This window comes from Lagopus leucura, unplaced genomic scaffold (assembly GCF_019238085.1).
Source record: "Lagopus leucura isolate 7727_CA_CO unplaced genomic scaffold, USGS_WTPT01 Super-Scaffold_100157, whole genome shotgun sequence".
Classification (NCBI taxonomy): domain Eukaryota; kingdom Metazoa; phylum Chordata; class Aves; order Galliformes; family Phasianidae; genus Lagopus; species Lagopus leucura.
In genome coordinates, this window is record NW_024962334.1 from 23,759,763 (window position 1) to 23,781,653 (window position 21,891).

The 21,891-nt window shown below is 34.8% G+C and overlaps 1 protein-coding gene across 2 annotated transcripts in view; it reads left to right on the forward strand.

Moving 5' to 3' along the window:
- DGKB (diacylglycerol kinase beta) overlaps window positions 1-21,891 on the forward strand; it is a 324,210-nt gene that overhangs the window by 45,775 nt on the left and 256,544 nt on the right. For both annotated transcript variants that reach the window (XM_042889110.1, XM_042889111.1), the window contains exon 3: window positions 8,557-8,633. In XM_042889110.1, the coding sequence (XP_042745044.1) occupies window positions 8,557-8,633 (77 nt within the window). The remainder of the gene's footprint in view (window positions 1-8,556; window positions 8,634-21,891) is intronic.

Consider the following 21,891-nt stretch of genomic DNA (forward strand, 5'->3'; position numbering starts at 1 on the left):
AGATCATAAGGAAGTCATGTGGCATGGAAATGTGCTCGCTGTTTTGACACATTAAGTATTTTATCATGTTGTGTAAATATATTAGCAAGATCTAACAAAAAAAGAATCTTGACAGACTGAATAAATTCTTATCGTACTTGCCATTGATACTTTTAGAATAATAATAAAATGTCTTAAAGCTGCCTCGCATGCTTCTATCCCTGTTTCCCCTTACATTTTTCATTTTGCAGATGTCATCTTTTACTAACCTTGAAACATCTTACATACTTTATGTCATATTGATTTTTTTTTTAATATATGTAGTCCGTAAAGGACTTTATTTTTTTCTTTCTCATTCACTATCACTTGGATTCTAAATTTTCTGTGAAGGAGACATGTATGGGCACTATTGCACAACTTCTAGCTTTATCTTGTCTTTAAGAATCTTGATCTTGAATCTAAAATGCTGAATTTCTGTGTTGCAAATAAGATAACATATAGAACCAAATACGTTTTGAATGGGATCATGCACCACTAAAAACACGAGTGTTTTGAATAAAATTTGGAAATAATAAATAACTTTACGTGCTTGAAACATATTTTTCAACTTTACCAGCTCTGTAAAACTGACATAACTCCTTATAGGAGTTTGCTTGAACGTTTGTTACATTGCTGTTCCTGTAAGACCATCACTTTGTATTCTTCAGTAATGGTTGAAAGGATCCAGAGAAACTGTATTGTCGTGTTAATTCTTCTAGTTTTATGGCATAAATATGCATTTGACTTTAAAGCTTCTATTCCTGAGATGAAAATAAAAAATAAATAACAGAATTGTTACTCAGGAGATGCAACTCTTGTTTTTAGAAAGCATTTCATTTCAGTGGTAAACACATCTTGAAATGGAAGATGAATGCATCAGAAACCTGAAAGTCACAAATAAATTGAGCTTTTTTTTTTTTTTTTTTTTTTGTTTGTTTGTTTAAGAAGTCATCTTTTAGTTTAGCATTTATATTGAAAAGGTCATTTACTGTATGTAAAGAAGATTGCCTAAGTGAAAATCTTTTCAGGTTAAAGCTAGAAAACAGTTCTGCTTTCATTTCTACATAACTAAAATATAATCTCAGAAATACACTTCTAGTACATAGGATATCGAGAATTGTCACTGCCTTTCTTTATAAGAGGAGGAATAAACTGAATGTGATACTTTGAAAACGATAATAAGTAAAAAGATGGTAAATATCATCAACAGCAACAACAAAAAACCAAAAAAAAAAAAAAAAGGAAAAAACCAAAGCCAGGAGTACAAAACCATTTCAAGAATTGTTTGTGTTGCACAAAAGAATGGAAGAACCAAATGTGTATTTTAAATTATGTCTTGTAATGAAATGGATGTTAATATAGCCTTATCATAAAGAAATGGAGGAGAATAGAAGATAAAAATCTTACAAAAACACAAATCCCCAACTGTGTGTTACTAATTACACCACTAAAAGTGCTTCTCCCAAGCCCTTCGAAGTAAAAGTACATGGTCAAAACAGGCCAGTTGTACTTTGGTAAAATATGTTGCCAGTTTTACTCACCCTCAAGCTGAGCGGGTGAAATGTGTTAGCTAGAGGTATTTCACAGGTTCCATCTTTTGTGATGTGAATTCCTACTCTCAAGCTTATAACAAATCTGTGTATACATTGGTACTGTACTAGCAATTTGTCTGTTTCATGTTTGGGAAATATGTGCAGATATGAAAAAATTGTGTGTCAGTATTAAGGAACTCTGTGTTCATATTGAAGGAAGAAACAGCCACCATTAGGGAAAAAGTCAGGGGTAAGAACAGAATCTCAGGTATAACTTTACGTTGGATTATTTACAGAGCTGTAGGAAAGTTGCACTGTAATGTCTATTTTATTTCTAGTATTTTTTTAATTTGTGCATTGTGGTCTGTAATGGAAATACTAAGTCAGGGCTCGAAGTAGTGATTGAGCACCTGATGGGAAGGCAGGGCCATGCAATGTGAGTGACTGCGAGGAGTGCAGCCAAGGACGTGTAAGGATACATTGTATGTTCTTAATCCTGTTCAGTAGCACTTGAAGCCATTATTAAACTTTAGGTTAAATGGATAATGAGTACAAAATATAGATACTGTATATAATTTGGATAACAACAGCAAGAAATAAACTTCTGTGTTTCTAATGTGTTTATTTAAAAAAAAAAAACAAAAAAAACAACAACTGCAAAAAAACAAGCTTTCTGAAATGTATAGAGCAATTTCCCTATTTCTGCTTAAAATCAGAAATAATATGTGGTAGCTTTCAATCTAAGCTGATTTGATTCTTTCCAGATACACAGTTAGTACTTATAGAGCTAGTTTGGGATGGAAATATATTGTCAATGACAATACTTCCTTAATTTAATGTAACAGAGAATCATTTCATCACTGTTCTTATGAGAAGGCAGGCTGTATCAGATAGTGTGACCAGCTATAAATAAGGAGGAAATGAGAAAAGAGAAAGAAAGAGACACACAGTAACCTGTTGCATGTTTGTACTGCTTTTGTGACTCAAACAAGATGATAAAATCTGAGGACTGGATTGATCTCCAGAGGCATTTAATCCTTCCTGTTCGCCAGACAGGGTAGTGTGGCATATTCAATGCGTGCATAAATACTGTTTTTCAAAGTTGAGTTTTAGAATGACTTGCAGTATTACAGTTTTCTCAAATCTTGAATTTAGAATGAGGGAATATTGTCCCCAAGCTGAGGGAACAACCAGCCCTGACTATTCCTGACCAGCCTCCCCTGCGTCTGAGAGCACAAAAACCCTCTTAAACCCTAGGGGTTCCCTGCATCCTGTTTGTGGTCCAGAACCCCATTTTAGCTCTTGAAGCAACTCTGTTGATGTCCCAGTGACTATGGTTCCCCACAGCCCTGCCTTGCCATGGGCCTTGAAAAGATCGGCCCACTCATGGCCTCATGTCTCACCCTGGCTTTGTGCATCCCCATTCACAAAGTGATGCCCAATACTTAGGACAATGGTTGTTCTTCAGCCTGTCCTGATCCTGGCTTGTGTAGCTAGACAGGCCCAGGTTGCGAGACCCTTCCCTGTCAGAAGAACTGTACAGTCTTGGACCCAGGGAACCCCTAGCCATCATAGCACCCTGAAATACTGCTTTGCTTTCAGAGCTGCTTTATGAGGATGTCTCAGATTGCTTAATTTTCTTAATATTCAAAGGCAAAGGAATTAAGAATAAGCTGAATAAGATAGTTACAAAGCTGTTTTAAAATACAAAAGATGGGCTATACTTGGCTTTATTTTTCTTCCTCAAAATAATCCTAAGTACTCAGAGCAGTTACCTGCAGCTTCTTTCAAATCCTGAAGTATGGTTTTATTCTTTACTTATTTCTTCCTTTCTAAACTGTAACCTACTGGCAGGCAAAATTCAGGCTCCTCCTTGTCCCCCAAATCTCTGTTGTTTGCCATATGCTTCTGTTTGAACATCTGCTATAGGGAAATGGGATTTGGTAGATATTTTCTGTTAATTTGGACTGAAGATGTGTTGGCACATGGTATTAGCATTTGTATTTTTTCTCATGAAGAAGTCTGATTGCCTGTATAAGCATCACTTAGTAATAGGAAGGAGTAAAATTGATAAATCTTCCTTCTAATTATGTCATTGAGAAATTGAAAATCTGTACCAATCTTCAAGTGAGGAACAACAGGCATCACTGAGGCCATGGATAAGGGCGGGTGGCAAAATGCTGTGCACTTGTGCTTGGCAGGAGCTTCGAATTCAGCAGCTGCTGCAGCAGGAGTTGTCCTTCCCTGCAGCAGTGGCTGCTGTCCCTCTCTCTCCACTTACCTCTTTATCCATCTCCTATTACACAAGTTGTTTGCCACCATATTTATTTAGGCAGCCTCATCCAGTTCTGCCTGAGTTTCTAAGGAACATTCTGCTGATTATTCATCAGAGAATTTGGTAGAAGAGTGATATGCTGGAGGTTCTTGTCATTCAAATTTTCCTGTTTAAGTGCGTGCTACTGCAGTTATTGGTAATGACTAGTAAGGGAAGGTCTCTTTCACAGCATTGGGCTGTGGTTGCCTTCCCAGCCTGGCAGCTGTTTTCAAGGTGATGGTAAGTTTTGTGATATCAATTTAAAAAAAAAAAAAAAAAAGTAAAAAAACAATGACCATGAATTCAAATGTGTTTCTTTTGTGAAATTTGCATCAAAAGACTTCTGCTCATAAACCAACAGGAAAGTATGACCTATTATGTTAAGAGCTTGAAGCAGCATGCCTCTAGCCCTACTTATGATACTAATTTCTCATCGTTCAGTGTCAATCACCAGAACCTCTTAGCGACACAGACATGCTGCTGGATGCAGAATCATATTGGGAAAAATGTTTTTTTTTACTGGAATAACCTTTTTTCTATTGAGAGTGAAAAATACTGATGCATACAGCTTTGTTAGCAGGCTCAATGTTTATAATATATTGGCATTTGGGGACCAGTGGAGTTTTAGCTTAATCTTAAGCTTGAGCAAAGATGTCATATGGTTCTGTGCATAAAAGAATCTCTGACGCAGAAATGTTCATGTGTAAACACATGTGCATATGTATATATATGCATGATTGCACATTTTTATTGTATAATTTGCATCCACAAAAGAAGAAAAAATCCATAATAGAAGAAGAATCTGTGTAAGAATTGCAGTGCCAAAGAGTATTGGTCTTTTTCCCATGCTTCCTACTGTCTTTGCTGTCATGTAGGACTTTCAACTTTGGGTCATGCCAGAAAATTGCATATTGAAAGATTTTTTTTTTCCTGTATTGTATTATAAAGTTATAGAAAATCTCTAAAACTTCAGAGCTTTTATGTATGAACAGTGAAATTGATCATTGTAAGACTCTGAATGCTTACCTGTGATTTTTTTTTTTCAAATGATATAATCACATCTGGGTTCATAAGAGAATTAATTGTAATCCAGCGTTTGTTTTCTAGTGCTTATTTGTCTTTACACATGATTTTAAAACCAGTATTTTATGCTGTCAGGCCTTTTTTATAGGTCATTTATTTTTCTGTTCTTAAACTTCCCAAGAATGTTTCTGGGTGGGTGGTTGAAAGTGTAGAGAAAATCTGTGATCTAGGCAAGTTTTCTTGATGTTTGATGTTTTCCATTTATGGGAAAAATGGTTTACTGAATTCCAATCTCAGCTTAGTGTTTAATCTTCCTCATCTGAAGCTGAGTCATTTTAAAAAATGAATCATGATTTTAATGTGGGCTAAGTCTTAAATGATTTGCAACTTGGTATGTAAATTAGTCTTCAGTTATAAAAGGTATCTTTGTTAGGACTGTAAGATACTTAAAAAATCAGATACTTTGACACTTTGAATATCTCCCTGTTAACTATGTAGGTTTATTATTTCTATTATGTCATGATTTTGATTGTTTTGCCTTTATTCTGGAAAAGTACCTTAACTAAGGTTATCTATGTACTTATTGTTTTGAAGACTTTATTTAAAAAAAAAAAAAAAAAAAAAAAAAAAAAAGGCAGCAATGCCCAGCTACTTTTCTCAAGTGAAGTAGTAGCTTTTTCAGTTAGCAGTCTGTCATATTATGCTTAGCCTGTTTGCTACTGCTCAGACATGAGTTGGGAAAACATAGCTCACCTCCTCCCAGGAGAATTCTGACTCCTGAATCACAGTTTCCCTTTTTCTCCTAGCACCGTGGCTAAATGAACACTGCTGTGTTCTGTCAAAATTACAGCAGAAGATGAGCTGACGTACAAGGGTTTAAATCCATACAGACAGAAAAGAGGACTGAATGGCTTCCGTATTTTAAGTGAATTCTCAAAGTACTGTGCTAGTGGGTAATAAAAGTAATAAAATTGTAAAAATATAAAAGAAAAAGTGGTTTCATGAAATGAGTTTTGCATTTTTCATTAACTGAAATTCATGGGGTTTAAGCACTACAATGATGGATGTGCTATATATTTCTGCATATTTATAAACTGTTGGAATGGAGCATCACATACAAAGAAAGTCTGTCCATGATTAAAAAACAATGATAGATATCTAAAGTTTAGGATCATATTCATAGTGAACTTTTAATATGTGGATGGTACTTCTGAATTTACTCAGAAATGTTAAATTGCTGAGCTATGCAGATGTCAACGGTTTATGGGCTGGTTTGGCCCAGTTCTGTGACTAGCAGGGTGGAGGGATCCACGGATCTGCGCCTCCAGAAAAGGGAAACAGAGGACTCAAAAATAATGGAAAAAAAAACAGTGGCAGCGATCTAGGGAGAAACAAACTAATTTACTAAATATGGTATTGGAATGCAAGATAACACACTGTAATACAATATAATTAGAATTGGAGATAATAAATCAAATATAATGAGAGTGTCTGAAAGGTGGATAGGCCTCACCATGACACTTAGGTGAGATGCACAGTCCGATTGAGCAGCAGGGAGGAGAGCCTGATGAAGAAGAGCACATCAGGTGACCTTGCCAGGGGTTATATCTCCTCTCTGACCGCAAAGTCCTCTGGGGAATGTAGTTCTTCTTCTCTTCAAGATGGGTACCTGGAACTTTGAGCATTAACACCTTACCTCCCAGTGCACTGCATGATGTTATGATGTGGAATAACGATAACCAAAAACCATAAAACCGTGACAGCAGAGCGAATGTACTTGGAGGTAACAGGCAAGACACAGTTTGAGGTGCGTTTTTACACCAGTTTCCAGTGAGTGTACAAATTATTTCAGTCAGACTAAATTTTCAGTCAGACCCCCAGCATTGTTATTATTTCCTGGGAGGAAACTCAGGGAAAAAAAAAAAAAAAAAAAAAAAATTAAGAAAACTTTATAGTTATTTCTGTGTATAATTTCTGATATTTTATTTTCCATAGAGCATTTACTTGGCTAATTTTTCTGTTAGTGGAATTAAAAACATTGTATTGGAGTTCCTCAGGTTTTTTTGTTGGCATAGAACTTTCCAAGACTCTGCTTTTTATGCACAAAAATGAATGAAACTTGAAGATTACTTTTACTGTCATATCTTGAGGTCAACTTATTGAAGATGGAATGTTTATAGTATTAGTTTGGCTGTTACAGACTAAGAAGAATAAGTTTTTCTTCAGAAGGTTCGAACTGTTAGGAATTGTACATGCAGAGGATTGTCCTTTGATGTTTGACTTAAAATATTGATGTCATATTTTTGTTGTTTAAAAAATCGTCTTAATGCGTGCTTGTTTGGATACTATCCCATGAACTGAAATAATGATTGAATGACTGTGAACAAAAGGTTGTGAAAAATGGTTCTATCTTGGCTGTGGAATGCATAGCACGATGCTTGCAATAAATACAGCTTGTGTCCAAAATGTGGAAATTTCTCAATTTTTCTAAGACAACCAAAGCAGTAATTACATCCACAAAACATTTTTTCTTGACAGATATTTCGATCATGGAATATATTGTGCTTTTTTAATGATTGCACTAGGGTGATATTCAGGAAAAAATTACATAGCACAAGTGTTTGATTTTAATTACCGCTGTATAGACATAATGCTTGTTTAGATGATAAAAATGTTAGATGTTAAATTAAAGAAGCATGTTCTTTTTTTTTTGTTTTTTTTTGTTGTTTTTTTTTTTGTTCTTATTTCCCAGTTTTTGTTTTTCTTCTCTTCATTCAATATTTGCTGTGGAAATAACTATCCAGCCGTTATATATACTTGTTTTCATTTGTAATGCATCTGCTAGTTCATGACTGACTCCAATGTTATGCTCATTATGAACATTTGACTGTCTTGCATCTCAAAGACAGAATTGAGTTACATCTATTTTTATTGTATTCCAATGTTGATATTTAGATTAGAAAAGATGGTTATGTGTTAATGTGAATTCAAATGTATTGACAGCTTACTGAAATAACTGTTTTATTCTTTTGCAAGTAGAAATTTTTTAACGAGAACAAAAATTCTGAACTGCTGCAATATAGCATGATTCTGTTAGCCAATAACCAAAGTTATTCTGACTGACACTTGCTAACGTATCTTGGAGGTCTGCAAAAGATGTAATGTTTGTTTTCTGTGATGAGTCTTCAGAAAAACATATTTCTTTCAAGTATGGCACGTGTATTATATGTATGTATGTATAGATAGATAGATAGATAGTCTGGCTCCTCTGGCTCACTCACACCTATGCCAGATGAGATTTAGTAGCACTGTTAGGAGTGAACCTGCTTGGTAGATGGCTCGTTTCAAGGACAAGAAAAGGGACTTGAAATAGTCCTTGCAGACAACTACTTGAGAAATATGCTGCTTAACAACAGTTAAAGATTGGAGTAAATAATGTTTGTTTCTTAGCTTTCTGTGTTTACTTACCATTTTTTACCATTTGTTAAGAGGGTACAGTATGTTCTCATTTTCTTTATGCCTACAGCTCTTATATAGCTAGAGAAAATTAGTGATGCACATTGAGAAAAGCTATTAGCGTTTTTTTTTGTGTGTTCCTTTAATTACAGTTCACATTATGTAAATCAGTTTTCTGTATTTTAATTTTCTCTCTTTTCATTCTTTGTCTAGATTCCACTAAGAAAATTAAGGATGTCTTAGAAGAGTTCCATGGCAGTGGTGTGTTAGCAAAATATAATCCTGAAGGGGTAACTTGTCTTCTTTCTTTAATAATTGGGAGTGGTGGGAAAAGTGTTAATAAATGGTTAAAGTATTTAAAATAGTATTTTTATAAATCAGTTATTTGAGGGTAAGTGAGTCTGTTTGGAAATAAAAATGTGAATGTTTTTATTAACTAAAAGTTTATAAACATCACAGTAGACACATCTGCTTAGTAATATCAATAAACAATTTAAGGACTAAAAGAAAAAAACAGTTAAAAATAAACCCCATAATCCTAAACGTTAATTCTAATTCTTTTTGATGGTTAGAGATGTTAAGAATATTATCAAATCTTAGATAAGTAAAGTCTGCAAAGATATTTTTTCAAACTTGTTTTTCTTACATTGTTTCTGCTTGTGGGATCCCCTTTGGGGTAATTTCTTTTTTTCTGGTATTATGAAACAAAGAATTCAATTGAATGTGTGTGGGTATTGCCTCTACAGAGTCACTACTAAAGAAAACACTGTTTTGGATGGTAAAAAAAAAAAAATTAAAAAAAAAAATCCCCAAACAACAGAATGTTTCATTTTGCAATCCCCAGTTGCAATTTTTATTTGTTTAGCACATCCTAATAATGTGATTCAAAATATAGCTAAATAAAACCCTGTTTCATCAGTGTTTCTAAATAGGTTTGTATTGTATGGAGTTCAGAATAGAAAAATGTACTAACCATTATAAGCGTGACTTGTACCTACATTTCAGTATGCAGTTGTTGTTAAGTAAGGCAGTTATAACCAATTAAATATTGGAATATTATTTAATACTTTGAATGTAACAAAATGTAGTATTGGTCATTTGAATCACTTTCTGAAGAAAATATTTTGTGTTTTGATAATGAAGTATGAGTTGATTTTGTAGTTGATCATCTTAAATCTTCATTATTTTATTTACATAAATTATATATTATAAAATGGTGGGAACATTTTGACCATTTGATTTACTCTTCAATGTGGCATAGGCTGTAGAACCACCTTCAATTGATTCATATTAGAGTGTAGACATATTTATTAGGAGAAGTTTATATGATTGGGCGTTTGTACTTTTTTTACTTTTAAATTCCATTGCTTTCTTTGTGCTGCGAATGTATGTGATAAAATACATTAAATTTATTGTTAATTGTTTTTGAAATCTTCACTTCTATTCTTTCCTTGTACAGTGGTTTCAATTCTGTGAAGTGTAACCTTTTAAAGTGTAAAGTAATTGTGTGGGAATATGGAAGGGCAGAGGGAATGAAAATTAAACAACTTGCTGTGGCCCCACTGACCTCAGCAGGGGTCAAGCTATTGGCTGCTACTGGACAGTGTTGGTCCCAAGCTAAGCCCAATGGCTTTTTCACTTTTCTGTGTAGTACTTTGATTTTAGGGAGTATAACAAAATGAAAAAAAGATAGAAAATGAGTATTTTGGATCTAGCAGGATTTATTAGTTCAGGTTTCGTGTCATCAGCTGCAAGAGGAGTGACTGATATTTCTTCTGCAGCTGGGTGAATATAGTCAGACAGAACTGCCTTTTCCCAGATGTTTCTGTGTTTTTGACATCTCTTAAACCTGCTATATGGATAAGCCCTGTAGTGGATGACTTGAGAGTTGATTCTATCTGGTCAGATGAGAACTCCTTGTGCTGCGCGTATTATTTAAACTATGTAATTTTGATCTCTAAATTAAAAAGAAGAAAAAAAACAGAACTCACCCTTTCATTATTTTAGTAGATATGATATGACAAAAAAAAAGTTATTGATCTAGCAGAAATAAGTCAGTTTAGCTTTTCTCTTTCACGTATTGTAGATAACCCTTTAAACTTCTAAGCATCCTGTTTTGTTCTTGTGTTTTGTAGAGGAGAGCTTCATGCTTTCTTTTTAGCTCTTGTCTCATTAAAATTTAAATATTTTTCCAATCTTCTCAATATCCTACAAAAAGCTGGTGCCAATTTGATACTAATAAGCATGGAACATAGAGGTATTGAGGAACATATAGAGGTATGGTATGGAACACAGAGATTTTGCAATGTGGCATGTTTGTGTACTTTAGAAAAAGTGTTAAGTTTTTAAAAATTTCTTCCTGCTTAAAGGGTTGAGGATTTTATTCCACTCTGTTGCTTCCTTATTACAGGGTTGGGTTTTTTTTCTTCTTTTTATCATGAGCTGATTTAACAGCACACAAATAGCAAAAGAAAAGCTGTTGATACTTGAAGCATGTGACCTGAAGTCATCTGGCTTGTTTTTCCATTATCTTATATCTTACTGAATGTGTGTTTTTTAGGCTTAGTGGAAATGACATATTTGATTATAAGAAGGTCTTCATCTACTGTAAGAATTATATTTATGCAGCTTTTACTCTCTGCTAGCTTTCAGTCTAAGGTAGATTACTGAAACTCATATGCTAGTGAATCTCTGTCTTCCCACCTTTTTCTATGTTAGTGTCAAATATATAATTTATACTGGGTTTTATGCCTGACATAGAATACACAGGTAGGTTAACAACACCCTGCTGGAAAGCTGTGATTTATAAATAGTCTTTCCGACATTTGGTATTTCTCTCAGCTAACTAATTTCAACTGTTTCGCTTTCAGACAAGTGCTGAGTAGGCTGGCAAAAATCAGGAAATCAAGCAAAAGACTGTATCAAAGTGGGAAATAGATGCACATCCTTTTTGATGGTTCTATTAGAGTGGATCATAATTTCTTGCTTACAGACACATTTTGAGCTTTTAGGTTTAACCAGTACAGAAAGAGGAGAAATTTGTACAGATGTACGTTAGCCAGACAGGTGTAGGTTTGAGACAGTCAGATAAAGCATGTCTGTGCTTGGATCCGGGAAGTGCTCCTGAGTGCCACAGATTGCATCTGGATAAAAAGAATAAATATAAGTGTTCAGGTTAAACAGTGAAACAGAAATTTCTGAGAAGGTTATTAAAGTGAGTACATGGCACAAGGCATACTCCATGGTCTGGTCTGACTGGGTAGGTGAAGCCTCAGGTTTAGCAAAATGAATGCAACATGGCAGTAAATGTCTGCCACCTTCAGAATACTTTTGCATTTTTGGAAGTAGTGAAAGTGGTTCTAAGAATCTTTCTCTAATCTTTCTCTGGGGTCTTTCTGATTTCCCAAAGTGTTGATGTGGGTTTTTTTTTTCTTTTAGTTACTCTGTAAATGTTTTAAAGATATTCTTGGTAGTTTAGTAACTAAAGTTTGTCTCAATCAGTGTAATTTACGTGGAGAACATAACTATGTTTATAATTTAAGGTAGTGCTAATTAGGAAGTATTGACAGCAGTTTGTGAATAAAGCAGGAAATTAGTACAGAGCCTTTATTAAAAGGAATGGATTATTAGAAACTTTGGAGACAGTGCTTGCTAGTGTTTATTATTGCATTCATTTTTGATTAAATGGTTTCAATAACAACCATTCTTGGCAACAAACAATTTTTTTTTTTTTCTTTTTTAAAGTGCACAGGGCTGAGAGAGACAAACATATTTAATTCCTTGTCTTTTTCTTTGATATCTATCATAGCATGGTTAAAAATAAATTGCTTACACTCTCTAATCAAGACTAGAATGCTAAGCTGAACCATTTACTTGACATATGCACTAATGCAAAATAATGATATTCTGTCTTCTGTCTTAAGCCTGTTCATCTACATTACTAACCTTTCAACCAAAATAGTATTTATAATAACAAAGTCTGAGTGTTACTAATATATGTGTCTTCTTTCCTTTATTGCATGCATTACAGAAACAAGATATACTTAATCAAGTAAGTAATTTTATTTTTTTCTCCTTTTGTTATGCATAGAAGCATTATCTTTTATTTTGCAGACTACCATTGAGATGTCATTTATTAATAAATAAGCACCCATGGCTATTACATCAGTTACTAAACAAATAATTAAAGCTGAAAGCAAAGCGATTATCAGTCTAATATGATGTGATTGACTTTATGGGCCTTGTAAGATAAAGGGTTAAAGATTGCCAGCCCAAAGCTCTACTTCTGAGAAGCTTATATAGCATAAAAACAAATATAAAAATACAATTTAAAAATGCTAGGAAAGAAGGACTAGTCAAGTGAACTTTTCTTATTGACCTAGTTACTCGTTCTTTGTAGCAGAGTTGTTAAAAGGCCTCTGCTCCTTTTGGGAAAACACAGATGGAACATGAGAATAATAGAACAAATCCAGAATCTTAAAGGATTCATTTTGTAGGAATCCCTCTCGTTCTAGCATCAAAGGCCAGCTGAAAGTGTGCACTGCGCTGTTAGGAGTACTCACTTCCTGTTCAGAGAAAAGCTCACATTAGATTAACCAGCATTACTCTTTCAGTAAGTTGAGAGAGTTAGAGCAGTGGATCCTGAAAGAGAAGGCAGTCTGGTTAAAACTATTTCTAGGACCAGTCATGAGATTAATTTTACAGTTTTCACTTGTAACATTGTAAAACAAATATAAATACTGTTTAAAATCAACTCATTAAACCAAATTTGGGAATTATTGTCAGAGAATTTGGGTGTTATGCTGGAAAAACTTGATGACATTATGGACTATAAACGAACAAAAATCAGATGAGATAAGCAGTGCAGAGCACAGTGCAATGTGCCCTGAAAAGCTAAGTGTGGTAGCTGATCACAAGATGACTGCAGAAGCTTTGCTCATGGAGAAATACATCACTGGGACATTGCAATAGTATTCCTGTGGCCATGGGAAGTCAGAGAACAAAACAAGACTTGTAAGAATAGGTGGTGTCTTCAGGCCAATTGAAATATGTGAAAGACTAGTTAGACTACAAAGCAGTTTGAAATACGTGTTAAATGATGGCTTTTTGTGCTGTCTCCTTCAGCTACGTTTTTTGACTGACAAAACATACTAATTTACTGCAATGGCTCTGCCTTTTTCTAATATATAAGTATAGGTATTTCTACTACAAGTGAGCAAGCATTAGTATTCTGTAAAGGAGTACAACAGAAAAGTCATCTTCCTCCTTTTAACCAGTATATGTGCCACAAAATGGGAAAAGGTGAAATCTAATTGGAACTAATTTACAGAAAGGTTAGTGGGATGTAGAGAATTAGAAGAAATCCAACATATAGGAGAAGCCTGTCTCTGAAATGCAGCCATCTGAAGAATTACAAATGAATATTTTATCATTCTGGCTACAAAAAAGTTACTAACTTGTATCACCAGCAGAGAACTCCACCATTCAGACACTGAGAACTCACTTTTCTTGCTTTTCTGGCTTTCTGAGCAGAACTACAAAGGAAAGAGCTTCTAGGATACCTAGAGAATTTGGAAGCCTGCCAGGAAGCAATGCTGGCAGCCTGGCTATGAGGCTGCTTTTTTGTGCAAAGTGTTGAGGGCACTGAGATGTTAAGGTGCTTTGGATAGATAATTTCTGTTGCAAAAGTGTTCAGTGTTAAACATTCTTGATGACATTTAGTGGTCCCTCTGTCTCTTTTCTCATTTCTTCTTTCTCCATTCTCATCTTTCCTTCCTTGACATCTTTCTTCCCTTTTCACAGAATCACAGAATCACAGAATTGTAGGTGTTGGAAGGGACCTCCTGAGATCATCGAGTCCAACCCCTATTTTCATACTTCCCCTATCTGACTTAAGCTCCCATTTTTATTATTTTCTTAAATAACAATGGCAAAGAATTTTCCTGTATTTTTAATTGTAGTAAAATATGACTCCCAGAAAAATCAAGGAAGATGAAACATTTTTAATTCTGTACCCAGGATTTTCCACAGTATTTTTATTCTGAAAAGAACTTTATGAATTAAGATCTAATAGATATAGCTGTTATACACAGTAGCTAACATAAAGTGATCATAGATGGTCAACTGTGCAATATGCTAGTGGTGAAGTCTTGTGAACTGTAATGTAACAATCCTAGTTCTATAAGCTGTGTTCCACGGTTAGGGAAAAAAACAAATACTTGTAAATAAAAATATCTCTAAGGAAGGAGAAGTGACTCTAATTTATTAGAGTCTATTACGTTTTAAGGCATATCCATGTTTTTGTATCAGTGTGCTTGTGATAGGAAAGTATATATGTGAATCCTTTAATTGGTGAAAGAGTGGGACAACCATTTACTTCCACACTGCATGTAACATGTACTCTGCGATCACTTTACTACTGAAGTATTTTTTAGGTTATGCACATAATTGCTTTCTAAGAGAGAAAACAAGGCTTATGCTCTTTTCTCTTAAAATATGATGATAATGAAAGACGATTGCAATTTCACATTCCTTTGAGATGGGTTCTCATTTGATGATTAATGAAATCAAATCACTCATACTGAAAATGAAGAGAAGTAGGTTAAAGTTCTAGTGCTTGAAGTTCCCAAACAGTGTTGCAGGCTGTTATTGATTTTTTTTTTTCTTTTTTTTCCTTCTGAACAGATTTCTTTTTGTTACATTTAAAATTTAATAGCTGACAATAGCTGACAGCGTAGGAAGTTAGCCAGCCTTAGCGTTGTCAAGAGAGTTTCAGAATTGCTTTTGTCATGTTATTTAGGAATCAATTACATGTAACATAAATTGCCCCTCACTACAAGAAAGATATCAAGGCCATGGAGCATGTTCAGAGAAAAGCATCAAAGATGGAGAGGGGTCTGGAGCACAAGTCTAGTAAGGAGTGGCTTTGAGAGATGGGATTGTTTAATCTGGAGAAGAGTAGGCTCAGGGGAGACCTTATAGCACTCTACAACTACCTGAAGGGGGGTTGTGGTGAGGTGGGTGTCGATCTCTTCTCCCATGTAATTAGCAATGGGATTAGTGGGAATGGCCTCGAGTTGCACCAGGTGAGATTCAGGTTGGATGTTAGGAAATACTTCTTCTCCAAGAGAGTGGTCAGGAGCTGAAATGGGCTACCTAGAGAGGTGGTAGAGTTGTTGTCCCTGTAGATGTTTGAGAAACATTGTACTGAGAGACATGGTTTAGTGGGAGATACTGGTGGTAGATGGATGGTTGGACTGGATAGTCTTAGAGGTCGCTTCCAACCTTAGTGATTCTGTGATTCTAAATACACATCTTGGATATCTCTGTCATGTTGACCATGTATCCATGTCTATCACTATAGGTATGAATTAATGTTAAGAAGTAAGTAACAGGAGCGAGATATTTGATTATATACTAACGTCTATTTGAACTATTTGCCAGAAAAAAACTCAAACCAAACCAAAATCCTCACAGAAACACAAATAAAGCTATTTTCTTACAGTGAAACAGAACAATGTAGAAATTCTCTATTTTGTTTGTAACAGTGGGAATTCTGAAGCTACCAAATTGGTACTTAGTTGTTGGTAAGAAAGGACTTGCGTGGTGCTTGTACAGTGCTTATGTTACCTGGTCATACGTGCAACAGGTCTAGATTACTTTCCTACAAAGGGTATTATTTAGAAATTTAGTTAAATTTAGTAAATTTAACTTAATATAGGTGTACTCAGGCTGAATTAGGAAGGGCTGGTTAAAGTGCTTTACCCAGGCTATTTAATTATGACTTTTTAAATTGCTTTTCATTCTGAGGTACAAAGTGTTCTTCTGTATTATTTTTGTGATAGTTAAAATTGACTCACATTCTAAGTATATCTAGATATTGTCTATGAAGCTGCACAGATAAAAAAAATGTAGGAAAAACTCTTAATCCCAACTTAATGTATGAATTAATAACAAATAGAAATTACTTGGATTCCTCTTATGCAATGCAGTTATTAATGCAAGTATTAACTTGTAAGAATATGTAATTGAGTAGATAGTGGTGCTCTTTTTTTCTTTTTTTAAAAATTATTAATATCGCTTTCAATGCAATGCTTCTAAATTCTAGAAGATATGCAAAAACTTAATTCTGCTTACAGAGCAAGATTTTCCTGAAGGCTGTAAATCTACTCTGTGCTGAGTAAAAACTGTTGCCAACTAGAATTAGATATTTTAAATATTCTTGTACAATTGTCCATTTAAAGTGAAAAATCCAAGTTATTCATGCTCAGATTGCATTAAATCTCAGCAAACAATTTTCAAGAATTCAGTATTTTAGTCTGAAGCATGACATCGACGTGACAATTTTTCCTAAATTATTTAGTAATTATTTTCAGTACAAGTTTTTGTGTGTGTTATGTACAGTCCTATACACTGAAACACAGGTGTAATTGTAATTGTAACTAGAATTTTATCCTTCTCAGCTAGCAATACCGATGGAGCTCAGCCTTTCCCCACCAGCATACATGATGTTAGAAGTCATTCTACTTTCTAGTCAGAACAAAGTATTTTAGTCATACTCATAGCCTGTTGTTGCTGAAATCAGGAGATCAGAGGGCTGAGCTGTCCCCTGTTTTTAGATGAGTATTGGTCTATATATTTGTAAAACAAAATTAGAAAACACCTGATATTGTCTGTTATTTTTCCCAGCACAGGCATAGCTTCCATTTTAATGCAGGCACTGGGAAACCAGTCCTCCAATTCCTGTTTTCTCTGTGATCCAGAGACTCATAATCTATGAACCAGTATTAAATTAGAATAATGTATTTATCACTGGCTGCTTGAGGAGAAACAGAACACATTTGTCATGGTAATTAGAAATTTTTAAGCCTATTAAGCTTTGCCTGTCCTCCATTTCTTTTTTCCTTGGAGTCTCATGCGTACAAGAAACTCAAAACTGAAGAGTAGGAAGAGCTCTGAATTATTCCAGCAATGGAGAGTAAAAAGTGAATTATAATATATATATATGCTTTACTGCTATTAATGTGATAAAAATCTTCACATCATGTATCCTTGAGAAACATTGTGTATCTGCAAAGAAATACCTGTCATGATGATACTGTAGAAAATAAGTTACTTTGTTGTCAGATTCTAATATTCAATGCAGAAGAGTAAAATTGTAGATTATTTTAAGCTACATTTTTAATACTTATAAAAATCCAAAATTTTCACGATTTTACATTTGTGTTTTCAGATCCGAGCACTTTTTAGTCAATGTGATCAATGTAATGCTGGAAATGCTCTTGAAAAATGTAGATTTTTTTTTCTAAGCTGTAATTTATTTTTCTTCCTAGCTGCCAAAGCTTTAGTCTCTTGGTAGCTTTCAACTCTCTGCAGTCAAGATTCCTTAGTATCATTTTCTTCTAGTGAAATGGTCATCATTCCTTTGCATATGTCTTTTTATGCGTGATTACTGTTATGTCATGTTCCTATAGTATGTTGAAAAACACACATTAATGATCACAGGCCAGGCAAATAAATTTTCTCCAGAAAATTCTCCAGAATTTTCTTTTTTGACATATTGTGTTAGAAGTATAGCAAAATAGATCAGAATACTTTGTTGAAACTGTTACAGAATTTTCCAGGAGGTTTTAGCAGCTGGAGAGGAGAGAGAAATACAGTACTTCCTAGGTGCACATGTATTAGGATTCAGATTCTATAAAGAGAAGTTATTGCAGATCAGTCCTTCCACTGAATTCAAATTATTCCTTATAACTAAAAAAACCCCTCTTACCTGCCTTATCACTATCTTTCTTCCAAGTGTCTGCAACTTGTCTATTGCAAGTAGGTTATTTTTAAATATGATTGGTATTTATAAAGTGTCCAAATCTGATGTCTGTAGCTCATTTATAGCCTTTTTTCTAGCCCCATAAGTACTTAGCTGGATATGTCTCTTTGGCTGCCAGTAAAATTAAGGAAAATAAGGTGGAGAGATGCTGTGGAAACAGAGGTGCCAGCAAGTTTGATAGAAGGGTTGTTACTCGCTGTTTTCACACCGCTCCCCCTGTTCCTTCCTGATTCAGACATAACCTTCTCATACTCGTTTTGTCCACATTTGCATCATCACTCCTCATTCAAAGGATTAAAACAATGATTTGTTCAGCAAAAGAAAGAGAAACATCTATTCCATTTTTAAGAAAAGGAGAAAGGAAGATCCAGAACTACAGGCTAGTGAACCTCACCTGTGTGCCTTGGAATATTATGGACCAGATTATTCTGGAAGCTGGATTATGTCACATGCAAGGTAATGAAGTGTTCTGAAACAGCCAGTATAGATTCACCAAGGGCAGATCATGCCTGACCAATCTAGTGGTCTTCTATGATGAAGTGACAGCATTAGTGGGCAAACAAAGTGCAGCTAATGTCTGCATGGACTTGTGCAAGACCTTTAACATAGTTCTACATCACATCCTTATCTCTGAATTGTAGAGATGGATTTGAAGGCTGAACTATTTGATGGATAAAGAATTGTTTGAATGGTCACAGCTGGAGGGTTGTGGTCAGAGCTGTATGATACAGGTAGAGATCTAATGAGTGGTGTTCCCTAGGCATCTGCTTTGGCATTGATGTTCATCAACGTCTCTATTTACAGTCTAGACATAAGCAAGTTTGCTGATAACATCAAGCTAAGAAGCTAACAATAGAAGAAAGAGGGATTCAGAGGGACCTAGATAGGCTTGAAAAGTAGGCCCATGAGAACCTAAGAAAGTTCAATAAGCCAAGTGCAAGGAGTCAGGGCAATCCCAGAGGTGTGTACAAACTGGGAGATGAACTCATTGAGAGCAGCCTTGTGGAGAAGGAAGTGGACAGAAAGCTGGACATGAGCCAGCAGTGTGTGTTTGTAACCTGGAAGGCCAGCTGTATCCTGGGCTGCATCAAAAGAGGGGTGATCAGGAATGCAGGAGAGCTCGTGTCTCCTGCTCTGCCCTTGTGAGTCCCCATTTGGAGTAATGCATGCAGTCCTGGGGCCCCCAGGGAAAAATAGCGTGGAGCTGTGGGAGTGACTCCAGAGGAAGGCCACGAAGATGATCAAAGGTCTGAAGAACTTCCCCTCTGAAGGCTTGAGGACTAATATGGATTAATGGAACTTTAAAATAGCACTCTTTAAGATCCTACTGTGAATAAGGGCATCAATATCCAAATCTAGGCACTTAGTTCTTTTTCTGAGATCGCATACCTTGTTCTCATTAGACTGTAATTAGCTACTTGGTTTTATAGTTATAAAATTGAATAAGATGTTACTAAGTATGTGCGGTGCTGTGAAGTTGAAGCCATACCTCATCATGGTGCATTAATGAGTGAGTGCAGTTAATAAAGGTGTGAAAGACACTCTAGGATGACTTAATCTGTAAATCTGTTATGTTACATAGAGGCAAATCCAGATAGTTTCTTTCAGCAGTCAGTCAGTCATTTAGAACTCATGATAAACTTTGCTTTGCTTTATCTTTTTCAGTATGGATTCATACTGGGGGGGAGGGGGGAAACTTACAGAAAAACAATACCGATGGATTAAATGCTTGTTGGAGTTTGATTTTGGAATTAATTTTGAAATTTAGTGGATGGTTAATTAAATGTTATGGATTGTCTCTGACAATTTGTGACATTAAAAAGATGCATATTTTTAATTTTCCTCTACCTTGAGCCATAGTGAGTCCAGTTTAATATCTGCTTTCAGAAAAACTAAAAGTGATCAATATTTGACATGTGTATTTGCTACAAAGATTTTAAAATTAAAATGTGCAGTTCTACTTCTGCCTTCTGTCCTCTCTCCTTTTCTTTTCTCCCAAAGTAGATATACACTTTTATTTTGAATTTTGGGTGATTGGAAAGAGTGATAAGACTGTATGACTGGGAGAGGATGAATACTGAAGCTGCTTCTTAGTAGTAAAATTAATTTTTATGTGGATGTTATATTTTAAATTAGCAGAACCTTGATGGTACTTTTGAATGTGTACTTTTCTGGACTCACATCAGAATATTTCAGTACTAAATAAAATTTCATTACTCAAACATTGCTATAAAGCAACAATGTTTTACAAATTACGAAGATTTATATAGTTTTTCTTCATACAGTTTATTTTTTAAATTGTAAAAGATGGGAAATGGTGCTCCAGTAAACTTGGCAAATCAGTTATTTAAAAGATATAGTAGGAATTCATTTATATATCATTATAATAATTATAATGACACCTGCCTTCCTTTCTGTGGCCTACTTACAAAGCATTTGGTACATTTGGTTTTTTATTTGTATCACAGCTGAAACAGAACAGACTATTTTTTTCTTCCTCATAAAATTTAGGCCAAAATGATTTGGAAGTTCTTTCCTGTTCCTTTAGTTATTGGCTGCTTTGAGTTTGTCCTTCTTTATACTCTATACTTTGTTTTACTAAACTTGTGACCATAATCTCCCAACTTGTCTCCTGTGAAACGCAATGAATTAATACGTGTGTCAGGTTAATCGTAGTCAATTTAGTACCTCCGTGCACACACTCATTCTCTCATTTGGGAAGCATCATGGAAAATGCTTTCCAAATTGCGAAAACCTTCTTTCAGAAGTTCATTTGAATTCAGCTGGAGCTTCTGGAAGCTAAGCAACTGTTGAGAATTAAGCAATTAGCATGCATGCTTAAGAAAACAACATCCATGATTATATCTTATATATTGTTCTCATATTATTGATAGGAACTAGTTAAGTAATGCTTATGAATTCTTCAAAAGCAATTAATTATTTTCAAATCATAGTAAAATATGTAAAATCTTTTTTTTCCCCCACTTTTTGGTTCCAAAAGCATTGTGTGGTCCCTTTGGTGCAGAGAAAGTATGCTAGCAATTAGAGAAAGACTGTTTATTTACTGAGGCATTTTCGTAGTTTTGAACAGTAAAATTTCACTGAGGAAAAAATAAAACTAACATATGACTGCAGAAAAGGAAAATGTTCATAATACTGTGTGTTGTTCCTCTCTTCTCTGAAAGTTAGTTTACATTAGGCTGAGTTTCAGCAAATGTTTTCATATCTTTAAGTGTTCTGTTCTAATTGAAATATAGTCAGTACTAAAAATGAGTGAGAACAGTACACCTGTAACGTGAGTCTTTCATGGTGGTCCTCCCAGGACTTATTTTAAGATATTTATCTTTTTTTTTTTTTTCTGCTATTCTATAATGGTTATGTATATTACAGTGAGAGAGATGATAGTCAAAACATTGACAATATCTGTGGGTGAGCCTTTCTTGAAAAACCTCCCCTTTTTGTTTGTAAACTAGATGGATAATCTAAACTACTACTAGCCCTGCTAGTCTAGCTCAGTTTTGCTGTGTACTCTAGAGACACTTACAAAAACAAATCTTCAAATGTGACTGTGGTACCTTTTAGTTCCTGTCAGGATAATTTGCTCTGACTACACAGGTCTTCTTGAAAGTTGCTATTCAGCTACGGAGTTTTAGAATCAAGGATTTTGTCTTTTTTATATAGACAAGAACCTTACTACAGGGATCTGTTCATAGGCCTTCTTA